Source organism: Colletotrichum abscissum, assembly GCF_030869225.1.
Source record: "Colletotrichum abscissum strain IMI 504890 chromosome Unknown Scaffold_47.1, whole genome shotgun sequence".
Lineage (NCBI taxonomy): Eukaryota > Fungi > Ascomycota > Sordariomycetes > Glomerellales > Glomerellaceae > Colletotrichum > Colletotrichum abscissum.
In genome coordinates, this window is record NW_026850398.1 from 291,772 (window position 1) to 307,678 (window position 15,907).

The 15,907-nt window shown below is 54.0% G+C and overlaps 6 protein-coding genes across 6 annotated transcripts; 4 read left to right on the forward strand and 2 right to left on the reverse strand.

Annotated features, from left to right (window-relative positions):
* Positions 1-1,768: 1,768 nt before the first annotated feature.
* CABS01_13743 (cytochrome c oxidase-assembly factor cox-23) lies at positions 1,769-2,255 on the forward strand (the record flags this gene model as incomplete). Its single annotated transcript, XM_060547085.1, has 4 exons — positions 1,769-1,851; positions 1,911-2,018; positions 2,111-2,138; positions 2,208-2,255. 4 exons carry the CDS (start codon positions 1,769-1,771, stop codon positions 2,253-2,255), a joined length of 267 nt encoding a protein of 88 aa, XP_060394675.1.
* Positions 2,256-2,898: 643 nt separating this feature from the next.
* Positions 2,899-6,254, forward strand: CABS01_13744 (N-acetyltransferase B complex non catalytic subunit; the record flags this gene model as incomplete). Its single annotated transcript, XM_060547086.1, has 8 exons — positions 2,899-3,033; positions 3,094-3,378; positions 3,438-3,518; positions 3,571-3,660; positions 3,709-4,058; positions 4,107-5,236; positions 5,301-5,419; positions 5,469-6,254. The coding sequence occupies 8 exons, from the start codon at positions 2,899-2,901 to the stop codon at positions 6,252-6,254; spliced, it is 2,976 nt and encodes a 991-aa protein (XP_060394676.1).
* A 326-nt stretch (positions 6,255-6,580) lies between these two features.
* On the reverse strand, positions 6,581-7,301 carry CABS01_13745 (uncharacterized protein; the record flags this gene model as incomplete). The annotated part of the gene is made up of 3 exons (XM_060547087.1): positions 6,581-6,891; positions 6,957-7,095; positions 7,188-7,301. The coding sequence occupies 3 exons, from the start codon at positions 7,299-7,301 to the stop codon at positions 6,581-6,583; spliced, it is 564 nt and encodes a 187-aa protein (XP_060394677.1).
* Positions 7,302-7,845: 544 nt separating this feature from the next.
* CABS01_13746 (prenyltransferase and squalene oxidase) lies at positions 7,846-9,270 on the forward strand (the record flags this gene model as incomplete). The annotated part of the gene is made up of 3 exons (XM_060547088.1): positions 7,846-8,560; positions 8,621-8,922; positions 8,998-9,270. 3 exons carry the CDS (start codon positions 7,846-7,848, stop codon positions 9,268-9,270), a joined length of 1,290 nt encoding a protein of 429 aa, XP_060394678.1.
* Positions 9,271-9,659: 389 nt separating this feature from the next.
* Positions 9,660-12,677, reverse strand: CABS01_13747 (uncharacterized protein; the record flags this gene model as incomplete). The annotated part of the gene is made up of 4 exons (XM_060547089.1): positions 9,660-12,224; positions 12,301-12,418; positions 12,479-12,507; positions 12,630-12,677. The coding sequence occupies 4 exons, from the start codon at positions 12,675-12,677 to the stop codon at positions 9,660-9,662; spliced, it is 2,760 nt and encodes a 919-aa protein (XP_060394679.1).
* A 1,896-nt stretch (positions 12,678-14,573) lies between these two features.
* CABS01_13748 (uncharacterized protein) lies at positions 14,574-15,889 on the forward strand (the record flags this gene model as incomplete). Its single annotated transcript, XM_060547090.1, has 2 exons — positions 14,574-15,627; positions 15,696-15,889. 2 exons carry the CDS (start codon positions 14,574-14,576, stop codon positions 15,887-15,889), a joined length of 1,248 nt encoding a protein of 415 aa, XP_060394680.1.
* Between the last annotated feature and the right edge of the window lie 18 nt (positions 15,890-15,907).

Sequence of the window (15,907 nt, forward strand, 5' to 3'; positions counted from 1 at the left end):
CTGTTCGGGTTCCTGGTGCCAGTGGCCGTCGAAGAATTAAACATACGGGCCAACATACTTCATACAAGAAAGATTCGTCGAAGCGATAGAAGGAAACTGTGGGGGGTTTTGCTACTCGACTGAAGAGCAAACTCGATACAAAGGGGCCAATTCCTCCCAGGCTGGTATGAAGAGACCAGTGTCCATTTAGGCATGTGGCGGTGGAGATTGAGTACAAGTAGTGTAGAAGAAAACCATGCTGGGTTCGGGAGACGGGCCAACTCGGGGGGCATGGCAAACTCATTTCGCAAGAACCTGGCAGATCCGCCCGATGTTGGTGGTGATGCCTGCTAGCAGGACTGCGGCGGTGCAGGTTTATTGAGTGGCCTGCGGTAGGCATCGGAGTATTTGCGTCCCGTCTGCAATTTTCTCCCGTCCACCGCTCAATTCTTTGCGGTGTGAGTTAATAGGGGGCGGCCGAGGTGAGTAAGGTATGAGTTGTGATTGTGGGAACTTTGGAAGCTCGGAAAGAGTCCAGGCCCCGGTTCTGCTGAATAAGGAAAACATCATCCGCGGGATCCGTAGGACGGGGAGTCGCGGCAGTCCTTTACACGCGACGCACTCATACCCGTACCAAGACTTTCGTATGCCTTCCAGGTTCGAAGTGAGGTGGAAGTGTAAGGCATTAATAAGTTTCCAAAACTCTTCAGTCAGCCAAAAACGCAGTGTCACTGTGTCAGTCAAGCTTCGTGCCGGACTAAGACACGGGACCTGACAGCGCTTCTGAGCCGAGCTTGTGTTAGATTGGCGATTGGTGTGGCTCTCAAAAGCAACGGTGTGTCTCTCTTACAGTTGCCCTCCACATGACGGTTCTTGGCAGCGACAAATAAACAAGGTGTATCTCTCGTGCCGGTGGGTGCCGGTGGGAGGTGGAACTTGGGAGTGGACGTATGGGCAGCGCGGTGGTGTCCAACCAGGGAGAAAAAAAGACCAAAAAGGGGGGATATTGGCAGCTCTGTCCCTATTCCGTGTGTCTGTGTACAAAATGGCGTAATAAGAGGGGGAAAGAGAGATAGGAGGATGGATGCAGGTGGATTATCAACAAAGAAGCATCGTGGACACGTACTATTGTCGACGTGGAAAAAGAGGGACGAATGTGGTCAAAATAAACACCATGCACCAGAGCACCACTTGTTATCCAGAAAAGCGGTTTACGGATACCTTAACGATAGAGTTATAGAAAACCTTGAACTCTATTGAGGAAAGACCTCTGTTTGTCGGCAAAATCGGCCAGGCACGGCAGGCGTTGCCGGATTCCCACCCTTTAACGCAGTATTTGTCGACGGCAAAAATGAGCCGGTGCGTGGACACTGGGCAGTCAATCATAGAAGCGGATCTTAAGGTTCCCTCGCTGCTGGGCATTGCCCTGTGCTCGCTTCAAATCGCATTCTGCTGCTCGTTGCACTTAGGCTTTTTTTCCGTTTCTTCTTCTTGGCAGCCGGGGGGATATTCACTTATTCTTGCCTTAGTCAGCGAATGAGCGATTGAAGGAAGGTCATCATAGATGCCTTAAAATAGAACCCCAGGTCGCCAGGCACAAAACAGCTCTTATCTTATCGCAACCAGAACCTTCTCCAATCGTAACGTCACCGACGCAAATGTTCGTCGCGTACCGCCAACACCAATTCCCGGCGCATCGCACCTTCAATTGTTCCACGAATTGACCGAAAATAACCGAATATCACGCCCCGAAAATCCTGCGGAATTCGAAAGAATACCTTCTATCAAAATGTCGGAACCTCAGAAGCCTGCGACGGCCGCACCCGAAAAGGTCGACGAGACCTACACCGAGAGCAAGGCCAAGTTTGAAGGGTAGGCCGGCCTGCGTGTCACGTTCAACCTCGTGACAATCGCTCAAACATATTGCGTAGGAAGGCGAAGAGCGAGTACTTTGATCCTTGTCAAGAGCTTGCGCAGAAGAGCATTAAATGCCTGCACCGGAATGGGGGAGACAGGGCCATGTGCGGAGATTACTTTCAGTAAGTGGGAGTTGCTACCTTTTCTCTGTTGTTCAAGGCTCTTGGCCGCCTTCTGAGCTGCGCGAGAATACTGGACTGACTTGATATCCCAGAGCATACCGAGATTGCAAGAAGGCTTGGGTACGCTACCTTCCCTCCTCACTCCGTTGGCGCAGCTAGCCGTATTCTCAGGCCCTAATTCTATAGCAGTTCGACAAGCTCAAGGCAGACCGAAAGGCGCAGGGTGCTTGGTGGTGATGTGAATGGGTGTAAACGACGTTCGCCAATGCCGATATGATACCGAGACGATCCGAACCGAATCTAGTCGACGAACTTTTTGCGGGTGCAAGAAGATACGACATTGTACATTTTGTAAAACAACATGCATGCATGGAAAGGAGTATTCATGTGTATGAGTAATTCGGTCATGTTTCAAGATAGATACCAGCTCTTCTCTTTGTGTCTCGATGGCTACCCTTAGACCAAATCTGCCATGTGTCTGCAGGCTAAGGTATCCAAGTCCAGGTAGTGCCCTGTAGAGACTTAGTTACTGCATGCTCGACAACGTGCGGAAGATGCGCCTCGTTTGATGATAGATTATGTGTCCCATCCAGTAGTCGACATGTCTCACTAGAAACCATAGCCAGCCCCGATCCGGGCTTGGAGGTTAATCGGCAACGTCGGTCGGATCGGCGTCGGGCTCTCGGGAGGAACGCGGCCGGCCAACGGCGCCGGAACCCCAAACGTGGGGGGTCGGCATTTCGGGAAGAGTATTTACCCGAGCAACCAATCAAGCAACACAATGCCCATCCCTAAACGTCTCACAAGCTCCTGCTGCACTCTTACAGCACAGTGCCCCTCCAAGCTAATTCTGCCCCGCCATCCGATCAGAAGCATCACCATGTCCTGGAACCGGCCTCAGCTGAGGAGCGGCACCGATCTGCAGCTGCAGTCGGCTTTCAATGACGGACAATGGGCCAACGCCATCCGTCTCGCGGAGCAGCGATTCCGGACCTTCAAGGATCCTTATTTTGAGGTTTGCTCTCACCTCACCGCCAAATGTGAACCCTAAAATAGAACTAACCACATCATTCAGGCTGTGAAAATATGCGCAGAGAGTCAGTTGGACTCACCGTTGGAGAAGGCATCGCCCTTCATTGCTATCCGCAAGCTGGTTCAGGATCCGACTGCCGTGAGAGATCCTGACACTTTGGAGTTGCTTGAGTGGGCTTCAGAGGAGTTCATTGAGGACCGCGACTTTTCCGAGACCTTTGGCCCCCTGAAGTTGCGCTACGTAAAAGCCAAGCCCAAGGACAAAAATGGTGGAACGAGATGCTTGGAGTCATGTCTGCTACACTGGGATCTGGTTAGCGCGCAGCAAGTGAGTTCATCTCTGTCCTGAGCCCATGGAGGATTGAAGATGCTGATGCAGGCAAACAGATTGCAGCAGTGCTCGACAAGTCATTCCCTCAAGAAAGGAGCTTCCTTTTCTGGAACATCGCCATTACGCATCTGCTAGCAGTGAGTTCTTGATACCCTCTCAACGCCAAGAAGCACGCTAATTCTGTGTGAGACCAATGAGCAATGTCCAGCTGGAAAGAAGCAGCTCTATGGCATGCTCGCTCTGAAGCAAATGCAGCGTGCCGCGCAATTTGCAGAACAGGTAAGATTGGTGGCAGTAATTCATGATGGCGGCTAATCTAGCTGATAGAGCGGTGCCGAGAAGAACGGCGAAGTCTCCGACCGAGCCATCAAGACGGAAGAAGAGATCCTTCTCTTCTACCGCATTCTCGAGGCTCATGGTTCTACGGCTGAATGGGAGGCGGCTCTGAAGGGCCCAAGCCTCAACCCTGTCTACCAATTCAGGAAAGGACGCAAAGACTTGTTTTTACAAGCGATAGAAGTTCTCGAGCGGAAGGGACAGTGGAAAACTGTCTATGACCTGTGCAAGGACTGCCTGTCAACGACGGACGAAAACCAGAAATTGAGCCTCCTCGCCTGTGACTATGCGGTGTGGAAGAAATTCCTCAATGCCGCTGGCCAGATAGGACAGACCCAAGAGTAAGTTGGACACCTTTGATTGATGACAACTTTGGCTGATGGTAGCAGGGCTTCGACCGAGGTTTCCGAACTCATTAACCGCTTCCTGACTCAAGAGGGTGTACGATCCATCTATAAGCGCAACGTTCGTCTGGCCAAGGTTGAAGCAGCTTTCCTCTTCCCCAAGAGCACGCAGTCTAGCTCTGATGCCGCATCGAATGAATTCGAGGAATTGCGCCAATACATTGAGGTTGAGTGCGAATCGCCCGCCTGTTTCGACGACGTCAGGGGCTTTGTCGAGCGGTTGCCACCACAGGAGATCAAAGCACTGGCATACGAATTCCTCATTGAATTGTCAGAAGAGTCTCAGGACTCCGCGAGATCAGCATCTGTGAAGGCGCTTGCGTACAAGCTGCAGTACCTTGGACTATCTTCACCCAAGACCCTCGTTCGTGTCCCGAATGAGGATGTAAAGAAACCAAATGATTGGAAGTGTATAACTTGCAACACCACCAACAAGTCATCTACCTGCACCACCTGCGTCAAAAAACTCCTGGAGTCGACCTTGACTTTGTACTCCTCTCTCCTCAACTCTACTGAAATAGGCCACCTCGATTGTGTCCCGGAACTTGCTATCCTTGCAGCATCATGCTGTGTGAGGCTGAGCGGCGCGCACGAGCGTGGTATCGACAACCCTACCTCTCTTTCGAAGAACGGTAGACCTGACCGCTTGCTTCAAGCTGCCCTCATCATCGAAGACCAGCTCACCAGAACACCAAAGCACACCCGACTCACGTTGGCCCTGGTGCGCATCTATCTTGTACTTGGATGTGCTTCTCGTGCTCGCGAAGTGTGGGATACCGCAGACGTGAAGCGTACTATTATTGATTCGCTTGGCCCCTACTTCTTTGACCGTCTGGCAACCATTGCGCCCACTTTAGTTCTACCGCCAAATAGACCTGAAAGAGGGCTGATGCAGGGACTGAAATCCCACTACCGGGCGTCTCTCAAGCTGAGAATGCCTAGAAGGCTGGCTGATGCTTTCGAGGCCGAGAGCTACACTGCCATTCTCGATATCCCTAGCTACACCGAGCGGCTGAGGTCAAGCTGCACCCTGGTGATGGGATATGTGGAGGAGTCCCAAGCTGCTCGAGCGCTGGATATCCGCAGCGACTCGATCTTTGAAGAGCCGGCGGTTGGTAAGTCATGGCTAGGCTAACTTGGTTGCCTACGTTGTTCCCTCGTGCTGACTATTATTCGTAGAGGAAGTCACCGACAATTCTGTGCTGAACGAAGTCATCGACTACGGATCTGTGCCTAACTTCGAAGCTGCCTCGGGCCGCCCGATATACGACGTCCTGCGGCTAGGCCCTGATCCATCGGTATGTCCCCTTCCACTGTACTAGGTACCATTTCTAACGTCTCATCCAGAACCTGCGTTCCCACTTAGCCCTCGCCGCAGAAAAGTTCTTTGAGGTTATGACCTTCAAGCCCGCATCGTCTTACAAAGTGGCCAACGTTGCGCAGACGACCGCGGCAGAGCTGGCCTTCGTCCTGGAATCCCTTCAGAGGTTGGGCAACACCTTCAGCAGATTCCTCCACACTCGCGGAAAGAATCTCACTCAACAGGAGGAAACCTACTACGAAGTCGTTTCACTTCTGATCACCCTGATCCCCCTCACCATCTCCGCCAGTCGCAGCCCACCACCTCCCGAGCTTCTGGCAAGCATTGCGTCCGCGATCAAGTCTGGCCTGGAGGTCCTTCGCGCGCAAGCACTATCGACGCCAGCTGATGCAGAAGGGTCCAAGACACTAATGATGCTGGGCTCACTCCACGGTCTATCGATTCTTCGCGACGCTGCCGCCGCCGTGAAGCTAGCGACGTCTTACATAGTGACTTTCAACGACCGTGAGAAGGAGAGGGACCGCTCCGGGCAGAGTAACGTGCCCAAGGACGTGATGGCGCAAGTCAAGGCTCTCGAGAATGCGGCTAGCACTGCCTTCACGGAAGGCAAGGCACGGGTGGCTCTCCTGAAGCAGGAAAGCAACACGCTGAATGCGAAACTGGGCTCTTGGACGTTTGAGACGGATTCTGGGGACGACTTGTCAAAACAGATACGCGAGGTGGCAGGTTCTCACGTTGGTGTTTGGTCACAGCGGGTGACCGACAGCTGGCGGACGAACGTGAAGGGTTGGGAATCGGTGCGATGGGAGTAGACGGCTCATTGCATTCATGATGTAGCCTATATTAACTCATTATTTTGTTTCAAGTTACCTAGAGTAGGAGGCTATCACTCATAAGCTCGGGAGCCCAAAAATAGAAAACCGTCATGTCGCACATCAAATGATTATTACGCCGAGTATGCCCTTTTTCGTAGCGCCTGCCATCCCAAAACTCCACGCAATGCTAAAGGGGCCACGCAAGCGGCCCGGGCCTTCCGGTAGCGCGGAAGCATATTCGTCTGATCGCTCCCGTGGTTGGGTGAACGCAACGCCTTCAATGCCTCCAGCGGACGGCTTAGTACACTCGATAAGCCTGTCGCTCAGTTGTACCCTGACTGACTTCCTCTCCTCTTGTGTTGGTTCTTACGCTGGAACTCTTCCTGCTCCTCGCGCAGGGTCATCCAGACCCAGAACCAGCATAACATCTCGAGGAAGGCAAAGGTCAAGAACACACGGTTCTTGAGGCCGTCACCGCCCCAAGTCGAAGGTGTATAGCGCGGATTATTCGACTGGACGGAGGGATGGGCGAAGCGACTGCCGCCTTTCGAGGTTCCGCCATAAAGGGGGGATGAAGGGCCGAAGAGGAAGGTGTAGAGGACAAAACCGAAGGACATGACCATACGAGTTGGTGCTATGATTGGGCTGTAAGAAACTGCCTCGAACTACCAGCATAAGAAGGAAAAGCATGTTGCTTACCCTGTGTTCCCCAGTGGTAGATCAACCAGACTTCTTCGGGCATGCTGAGGGTAACGAGGTCGCTGATGCCTAGTATCCCAAGCACGGCGGCGAGGAAAGCGAGGGCGGGAGACCTGTTTTCGAAGCTTCGCGCATGGGGCTAAAGAGGAAATGTTAGCGCTCGGCCTTGTTACGAATGGACCATGAAGTGAAGCTTTGGAGACTTGCCATGCCCATCGACTCGCCCAGCACGTACACCATCGCCTGGTCTGCGATGGTCGCCGGGTTCGTCAGAAAGAAGTATGCGAGGGTGACATGGAAGAGGGAGAGGGAGGTAATGATTGTTTTCGCTGATATGATCGCCATGATTACGGTTCCTTGCGATGCGCTGTATTCATCAAGGTGAGGGAACTGAAGCAAGCTCGTTGAGAAAGAGAGGGGGGGACAATTGACGTCGCAGTCGTAGGCGCAGTCGCGTCGGACAAGAAAAGAAATGGACCACCAGTCCAGCGCATGTCTTATCAGCAAGCAAACGAAGCGAAGTACCTAGGTAACCCTGTGGCTGCGAGGCTTATCGATCTGGAGCTTCTCATTCGTCTCATCAATTGAGACGGGGCGAGGCTTGAGCGCCGTTCAGCGGTCTTCTAGTGGACCTCCTCCCTGCTAGCGCTGTCGTTCTTTCCAGCAGCTCGCTGAGCTAAACCTGCTTAAGCTGAAGGTGCAGCTTTGGTGGGGGGTGGGGTCCGTTCCTGATTGTGTCCTATGCTGGCCTGGGGGTTGAGGTGGGATGAAAGGTCCTGCAAACCATCGGGGGATTTTGTTCACTTGACCAAACGTCCCGGAGCTAGGTAACAAACCCCACCAACACTCTTCCCACCCGACTGCGATCCTCGAATCCATCACGGCCAAGATGGCAGCCGACACAGTCATGCCGCTCGAGAAAGCGAGGCACATCAGATACTGGCAACGCTGCCACAAGACCTTCCTCCCGCACCAGTACACGTCGTCCGACAGCACGCGCATAGCTCTCAGCTTCTTCATCCTCGCCGCCCTCGACATACTCTCCCCCTCCGAGCCGACCAAGGATGCCCCCCATCTCCTCACACCCGCCGACCGAGCTGCCGCGCGCAAGTTCGTTCTGGGTCTCTACCACCCCGGCGGCGGCTTCTGCGGCTCTCCGAACCATGCTCTGCCGAGCGACTTATACGCCGGCTGGGACTTTGAAAAGGCAACGCCTAAAACGAGGAATGCGAGCTCGGCGAACCTGGCCTCGACATACTTTGCGCTGTTGATCTTGGCCATTGTCGCGGACGGGCCAGAGGAAGCCAAGAGCGCCTTTGCGGGCGTGGATCGCGTTGCGACGTTGCGGTGGTTGAGGCGGCTGCAGAGGACCGATGGCAGCTTTGGCGAGCTCGTGCTGGACGACGGGGCCATTGCTGGCGGGAGGGACATGCGGCTATGCTTTCTGGCCGCCACGATACGGTGGGCTCTACGGGGCGATGCCAAGGAGGGAGACGAGGACTGGGTGGAGGACATTGACGTTGATGGCCTCGTTCGGCACATCCGCCAAGGACAGACCTATGACGGTGGAGTCGCTGAGAGCTCCCATGCAAACGAGTCTCATGGTACGCTCCTGCTACAATGGTGATGATGCTGAATACGTGAAGCTGATATGAGGTTTGAAGCTGGCTACGCATGGTGCGCCGTCAGCGCGCTGGTCCTCCTCGATCGACCCCCAGACCAGAGTGGAACTCCACACGACAGCCAGATACTCCAGCAAGGCGTCCCTGATGCGTCCCTGTTGGTCAAGTTCCTGGTGTACCGCCAGTTCGAGTACCTCGAGAAAGAAGACGACTCGGACGATCCCGACCATGCCAACTTTGCGCTGCCCGCGTCGTTGAGCGAGCTGACATTGGATCCAAACCTGCGCTTCGTTGGGTTCAATGGAAGGTGTAACAAGGTCGCGGACACATGCTATTGCTGGTGGGTAGGAGGGACACTACAGGTACAAGGAATATAGATTGTCGACTGCCAAGGGCCACGGTTTGCTGACGTTTTCAAGATGCTTGGTCACACCGATCTCATTGACGCCGAGCCGTCACGACGCTTCATCACCAAAAAAACACAACATCTCATCGGTGGGTTCTCTAAGTATCCTGGAGGCCCGCCAGACATTTTCCACGGATTCCTTGGCCTAGCTGCACTCGCCATCATGGGAGACGTAGACCTAAAGCCATTCGATGCGTCCGTATGCGCGACAGACGCGACTATGCGTAATATCATATTTGCGAGAAACGGGCTCATCGAGACTACCAAGGCCACCAAGAAGACCTGAACTTGATAGACGCTATATCTCGGCGTCATGTGATCTACTTGCGCGCATTCGCTGACGGGAGGCTGGGAACTAACGCAAAGCACAATGACAGAATAACAGCGAGGTTTAGACATGATAATAGAGAAATACATCAAGCGTTGACTCGAGGTTTTATCTTCACTGCAAAAGAAATCTCAACACCCTTTGTTTGGTACAAGGTATCCTCTAAGTATAGTACAAGTCGCCAAAAGGGGAATATACAGAAAAGAAAAAAAAACACTATGAAAGCTTTTGCCTGGACTCGTTCCTTGGAGCGTGTTTGATCAAACTCGCAGTAAACATTGTATTTGAGGAGAAAAAAGTGGCCACCATCCTCCTCGATGGACGGCAGAAAGGGTAGTTGGGGTTGATCATGTCGGGACAGGGGCGGCTGATGCTTTTGGCGTTACCGGAGGGGCATCTTCCTCCTTCTCCTCCGCCTGCTCTGCCAGTGCCTCTGTCTCGCTGTCTTCAATAATTTGCTCCTCGATGCGCTCTCCTGGCCCCCCAACAACGGGGCTGAAAGCGTCAACCTCTTCGATTTCTTCTTCCGCTTCTTCGCCTTCTTCCTCTTCCTGGATGGGAGCTTCGCCCGACCGTCGTCCGAGTCCAGAAGCACTTGCACTGCGTGAATGGTTGGAACTTGTGCTTCGCGAGCTGCCGCCCCCTCCTCCGCCACCGCCTGCGCTGCCACCTCCGCCAAAGGCCAGCATCGGACCCTTGAAGATGTTCCGCTTTCGCTTGGCAAATTGAATGCCCCCTCCCAGGGCAAAGGGATTAGGCGAGCCTGGAGCCTGCATTCCTGACGTTACCGGTGGGGGAGGCATGCCCTCATTGAATAGAGCAAGGGGAGCCGGAGGACCTGGCCCTCGAACTAGACGGATATTCGACGGGAAGGCGGTCGCGGTGGGAGTCGCTGGAAGAACTTTGACAGAGTGATGAGGCGATTGCCCGCGCTGGAGAGTGTTCTTGGACATGGAAGTCGAGACCGATCCGTTTGAGCTTGTTGATGAAGCTTTGGAATGAGAGTGATGATGATGAGGCATCGAACGAATGGACGAGACCGATGAAGAAGTGGACTTTCGGCCCCTCAACCCTGCCGAAGAGCGCCGCATCGTAGTTCGTGGGGTCATGGGAGACGGCGACAGCGATTGTCGCTTGTAAGATGTTGTGATTCGGGACGGTACCCGCGTGGGGACAGAGCCTCCACCAGAGGCTGGACTGCTGAAGCCTCCAGATCCTCCGTGACTTGGCAGTGCCTTGTTGGCATGGCCATTAGCCACTACGCCACGAGGCAATCCGGCCTTTCCTTGAGGTACGCCGGCATCCGTTGTTGGGTACTTGCTCGTCTGCGGCCGAGGACTCGTGTCCTTGGAGTGTTTACTGCTGCTGCCGGCAACACTGCCGTTTTTATCGACCAGGTTGGGCGTTGAGTGACTCCCTCTCTTGTTCGCGTGCCGTCCCCTACGGGTGTTCTCGAAGAACCAGTGTGTCCAGTTCTTCCAATGCGCAATGATGGCCTGTGAGGGCTTCTTGCGAACCTTTTGTTGTTGTTCAGGTGGTCGCTCTGGCGTCCCGTTAGCCGCCAAAGCTTCCGAAGTGGTCACTAGATGAAGGGTCGAACCCCGAGATCGTGCGCTGCGGATCACGCCCTCCTTAGGGGGCGGAACCGGGCGACGATGTCTAGACGTACTGGCAGACCGGATTGAGTCCTTATCGATTGGTGGAGGTGGTTCCTCTGTATCGGGACTTCCGTTTTCCTTGCTGTGCTCGGGCAGGCCGGGCAAGTCCCCCAAGTCGGCGTAATGCGCGCTTCTTCTCTCTGACCGGCCTCTTGTCCGTGGTGTGATAGGGCCGTCTTCAAGTCTGATGAAGCGGTTTGTCAGCCCGCCGTCCTCATCGACCTCTTGCAACACAGGCGCAATCCGCTCGAGTCTGCTGGATGCGGCGGACAGACGGCGCAAGCTCCTATTCTCGGCCTCTCTTTCCCGCCGTTTTCTCTCTCTTCTCTTGACTTTCCGCTGCTCCTTTTCAATAAGCAGCGTCCACCAGCCAGCCAAAGCGTCACAGCGCTGCGCAAGCACGCTTTCGATGACGGAGTCAAGATCGACACCCGCTCCCCGCATGCGCTGAAGTGTCTCCTTCTCTAGATGCGTTGAAAAAGGCGGAGGCCTTTGCAGTTTTAGGATCGCTTGTTGTGCTGGGGAATGTTCGGCAAGGAAAGGATTGGTGAGGATGTCGGGGAGGGAGGGTCGGAGTAGGGGTCGCTTAGAGAGCAAAGACTTGAGTAACGGAATGGCGGCAGTTGGGAGATGGTCGGGGAACTTCGGTTCCTCGCTGAGGATCTTTGTACGTGTAACGTTGTCGTCGTCATCGTCGAACGGTAGCTCTCCGCATAGTAGGGCATATAGGATAACGCCAAGACTCCAGACATCGACCTTTTCTCCAGCGTACTTTTCGCCTTTCAGCATTTCGGGTGCCGAGTAGCATATTGTGCCGCAGAATGTCTGCAAATAGTTCGCTTTCCCCTCGTATTCTCTCGTGAAACCAAAATCTACAAGCTTGACGTTTTCGTGCTTGTCGAACAGGATGTTTTCCAGCTTGAGGTCGCGGTGGACACATGATTGTTGATGTACGTATGCGACAGCGCCAACGAGTTGGGCAAAAATCTTCTGGACTTTGTGGACGGGAAGGGGGCCATGTTCGAGGAGGTAGTTGTAAAGCTCGTCGCCTATCGAGTCCTTGTCAATCATCGTTTCTGTATCAGCAATAAAACGATAAAGCCTACCAGCACAGTATTCCAACACCAGCCACACCAGATTCTCCGTGACTATGACCTCGTACAACCTGGCAATATGTGGATGGACAAATTGTCGATGGTGATGTATTTCGCGTGCGAGATTCGAGTCGCCTTTATTTGCGGATTTGAGGACGACCTATACCCCAGTCAATGAGTATAACCATCCCAGACTCGACAGTATTGTCCCAGCACGCATGTCGGCCGTTGCCTACCTTGGAGCCATTGGTGAGCTTGTGGGAGGCCAAGTAAACCTTGCCAAAGGAACCCTTTCCGATGAGACGACCGAGAGTGTAGTTGCCGACGGAGCTGAGGTCTTTGTTGGAGAACTCGCTGGAAGCAGCGGAGGTTAGCCTAGGATTCACACCGGAGCGGGCGGATAGTGGAACTCACTCGAGGAGCTCCTGGTACGAGCGAGCAAGCTGTCATAGTAGTATTAGCCAAATGGCCGACTTGGTGGAACACGACGCAGGGCGATTGGGAGGACTGCGAAACAAAAAAGATGGATGGCATGATGGATAGTGGTATTTTTTGGGCGACGCACCTTGGCCTTGCGACCCAGGGCCTCAGCGTTTCCTCTGTTGGCCTGCATCCCTCCGCAAGGCGATGACCAGGCACGTCAAAGCCGACCGAAGCGAAGCCGGGCAAAGTGGGCGGACGGGCTCAGGCGAGACTCGACAAACTTATGGAATCGGGGTTTGGGTCCGGGCAAGCGTGAGGAGGTTTAGGATCGACTTTCGGGAGCCCACGGTGGCGCGCAAAGAGTGCAAGCTGCATCTAGAAGGGACAAGATGGGCGGAACGAATCGAATGGGCCTGCGAGGAGTCGAGTGCGCGTGGGAAAGATCGGTGGAAGGGATCACGGGGTAGCAATTGAAGCTGTTGGTGAGCGCAAGTTGAGGTTGGTAGCTCCAGGATCGTGGAATGCAATGGCTGGGGAAGTTTGCTGGGTTCACGAACGGCCCCTGTCTGCAAAGGTAGTGTACTACCTTAGGCGGTGCTCATCAATCCTTTGCTGGATTGCTGCTAAGGAGCGTTAGGTATGGCGAGGCAAGGCGAGCGAGAAGTGAGGACGGGGAACGAAACAGACCAAGTACCTGGGGGAGGTACCCCCATTTCAGCGCTCCAATCCAACTGCGTCCCAGAGAGGCAAGGAGCAGCGGCCAAGTGGGTCGCCGAGCGGTGGACACACGACCAAAGGCACATCACCTCGAGTAGATATCTACTGCACAGTAGGTACCTTGATACATGCTAAGGAATCATTGGTAGGCACCTCAAGACGAGGAAAAAGTTGCAACATTTACATAAATGATAAGGTAAAATCCTGGTGGGGTGCAGACTGGAACTCGATGTCCACTGAGTTTGCCCAAGATTGGCAGATCCGGGGAAAGAGCGGGCGGACCTGTTCCCTCAGCGGCGTGGAATTCTGCAAAGGTAAGGAATATCTAGCACTGCCAACTGCCATTGAACTACCCAGATTGGACACTCCCGTCTACGCATCCCCGTATCTCGTTCTTGACTGGGCTTTGATCATTGGTTTTCACTGCCTCGGACCGCCTGGATTAACCATTAAAGACAGCCGTGCTGAACGTCATTACCTAGGTACAAGAAGGATAGTATTTGGCCGTTTGCAAATAAGAGATGGTCACGTTGGCCACATCTTAAAACGTTTCGTTTCAGTCGCTTTGCACAGATTGCAACAAGAGCTTTGATACTACCGGTAGAAGCTGGTTAAGGTACACTAAGTACCTAAGATGCCCGGGCGGCTCATAATTAGGTAGGTATATAAAACCAGGCACATTGCTTGCTACCACTCATGATATTCTTCACCATTGGGAGCCTGACGCGGGAGAAACAGCACCTCAGCTAGACGGCAGCAGTGCAGTCAAGTGGATTGCGGGCACTCCAGTATCCCAATGTGTGTAAGCATCACTATCCCCAAGTCCACCTCGTTTGTCTGAGACGCTCGCTGAGACTGCACTGTTGAGGCTCTCTCCCCCCACCGCCATCTCATTGGATCGAGGGGCCAACCTGGAAAGCTTGGATCATCTCCCGCCCCTGCGGGAACATGGGGGTGGCTGACGGGGAACAGTCCGTGCTCGTGGCTGGAGCCAATGACGGGAGCTTGGGATGGAATGACCTCATTCTCAGACCTCGCACCTCAGCCTGCACTCTGCAGATATCTGACTCTTATCACTCATATCACTGACTTTTATCGCACTTCCCGTCACCGTGATTGAGGCTTGAGCTCCCAGGCTTACCTTACCAGGTCGATCTCCGCCCACTTCGTTCCGACACCGCTCCGTTTGCGGTTGCACCATAGCCAAGTCTCCGGGAAACTCTCGCGCCCGCCGCCGGCCATTGATGATTTGTAGCGGCGACCAATCTCTCCAATTGAGACCTCAATTGAGACCTACATCCTTTGATCAATGCTTGTGAGCCGTCAAAAGCAGCCAAATTTTCTATAGGCTTGAAGCTCCGCCACCACCATGCGTGTCTCTCAGCTCATGACCTTGAGCTCTGTGCTCTCCCTTGCCGCCGCCTCTCACATCCAGCAGCCCATCGGCGTCGAATCTTCCCCGCCAACGCCTCACTCACCCTCATCCGCCGCTCCTTCCTGGCGCGACGACCTCATCTCTTTACATCGATCCCTCATTGAGATCCCCTCCATCTCAGGCAATGAGAGCGCCGCCGGGAAGTTCTTGGTCGATTATCTGACTGGCCGCGGCTATGTCTCCTCTCTGCAATTCCTGCCACCGCGCAACAACAACACGGAAGAGACCCCGAGGTTCAATGTCCTGGCCTGGAAGACGAACCAACGCCAGCCCGCACCTCGCGTTGTAGTCACTTCGCACTACGATGTTGTGCCGCCTCATATTCCTTACGGCATATCCGATGACAAAATCACTCCCGACACTCGTATTAGTGGAAGAGGAAGCGTTGACGCCAAGGCTAGTGTTGCGGCTCAGATCATTGCTCTCGAGGACCTGTTCGAGGCCGGCAAAGTCAACCCCGAAGATGCCATGCTCTTATTTGTCATTGGTGAGGAGGACACTGGCGATGGAATGCGTTTCTTTTCCGATTCCCTCCAGGCAGCCGACCCGCCGGTGCAATTTGAATCCGTCATCTTCGGAGAGCCTACGGAGAACAAGCTCGCTTGCGGTCACAAGGGTGGTGTCTTTTGCGATATCTCGGCCAAGGGCGTCGCTGGACACTCTGGCTACCCATGGCTCGGCAAGTCGGCCAACGAAATCATGATCAAGGCCCTCGCCAAGATTATCACGACAGATCTCGGAAGCACTGACAAGTGGGGCAACACCACCGTCAATGTTGGCCAGTTCAACGGCGGCGTTGCTCAGAATGTCATTCCTGCCTCTGCTCTGGCAAGGATCGCGGTTCGGGTTGCCATTGGCCCCGAAAAGGACGGCGGCAACATTGTCAAACAGAGAATCCAGAAGATTCTCGACGAAACCGATGCCGAGTCCCTCGAGTTGACCTGCACCCACGGATATGGCGTGGTGGAGGCCAACTGTGACGTTGATGGTGAGACCCATGCACTTTAACCAAGCAACCTGTGCAGTTTGAATAATTACTGACGACTCATCATCCAGGATTTGATACCCTTGTGGCCAACTATGGAACTGACATTCCTAACCTTAAGGGCTCGCACACTCGCTACCTGTATGGACCAGGCACGATTTTGGTTGCACATGGCCGCAACGAAAACATCACCGTTGCTGAGCTTGAGGAATCCGTGGGAGGTTACCAAAAGTTGATCCTGCATGCTCTCAAGGACTCTGCTTAGTGTCATGAGACAACCTTG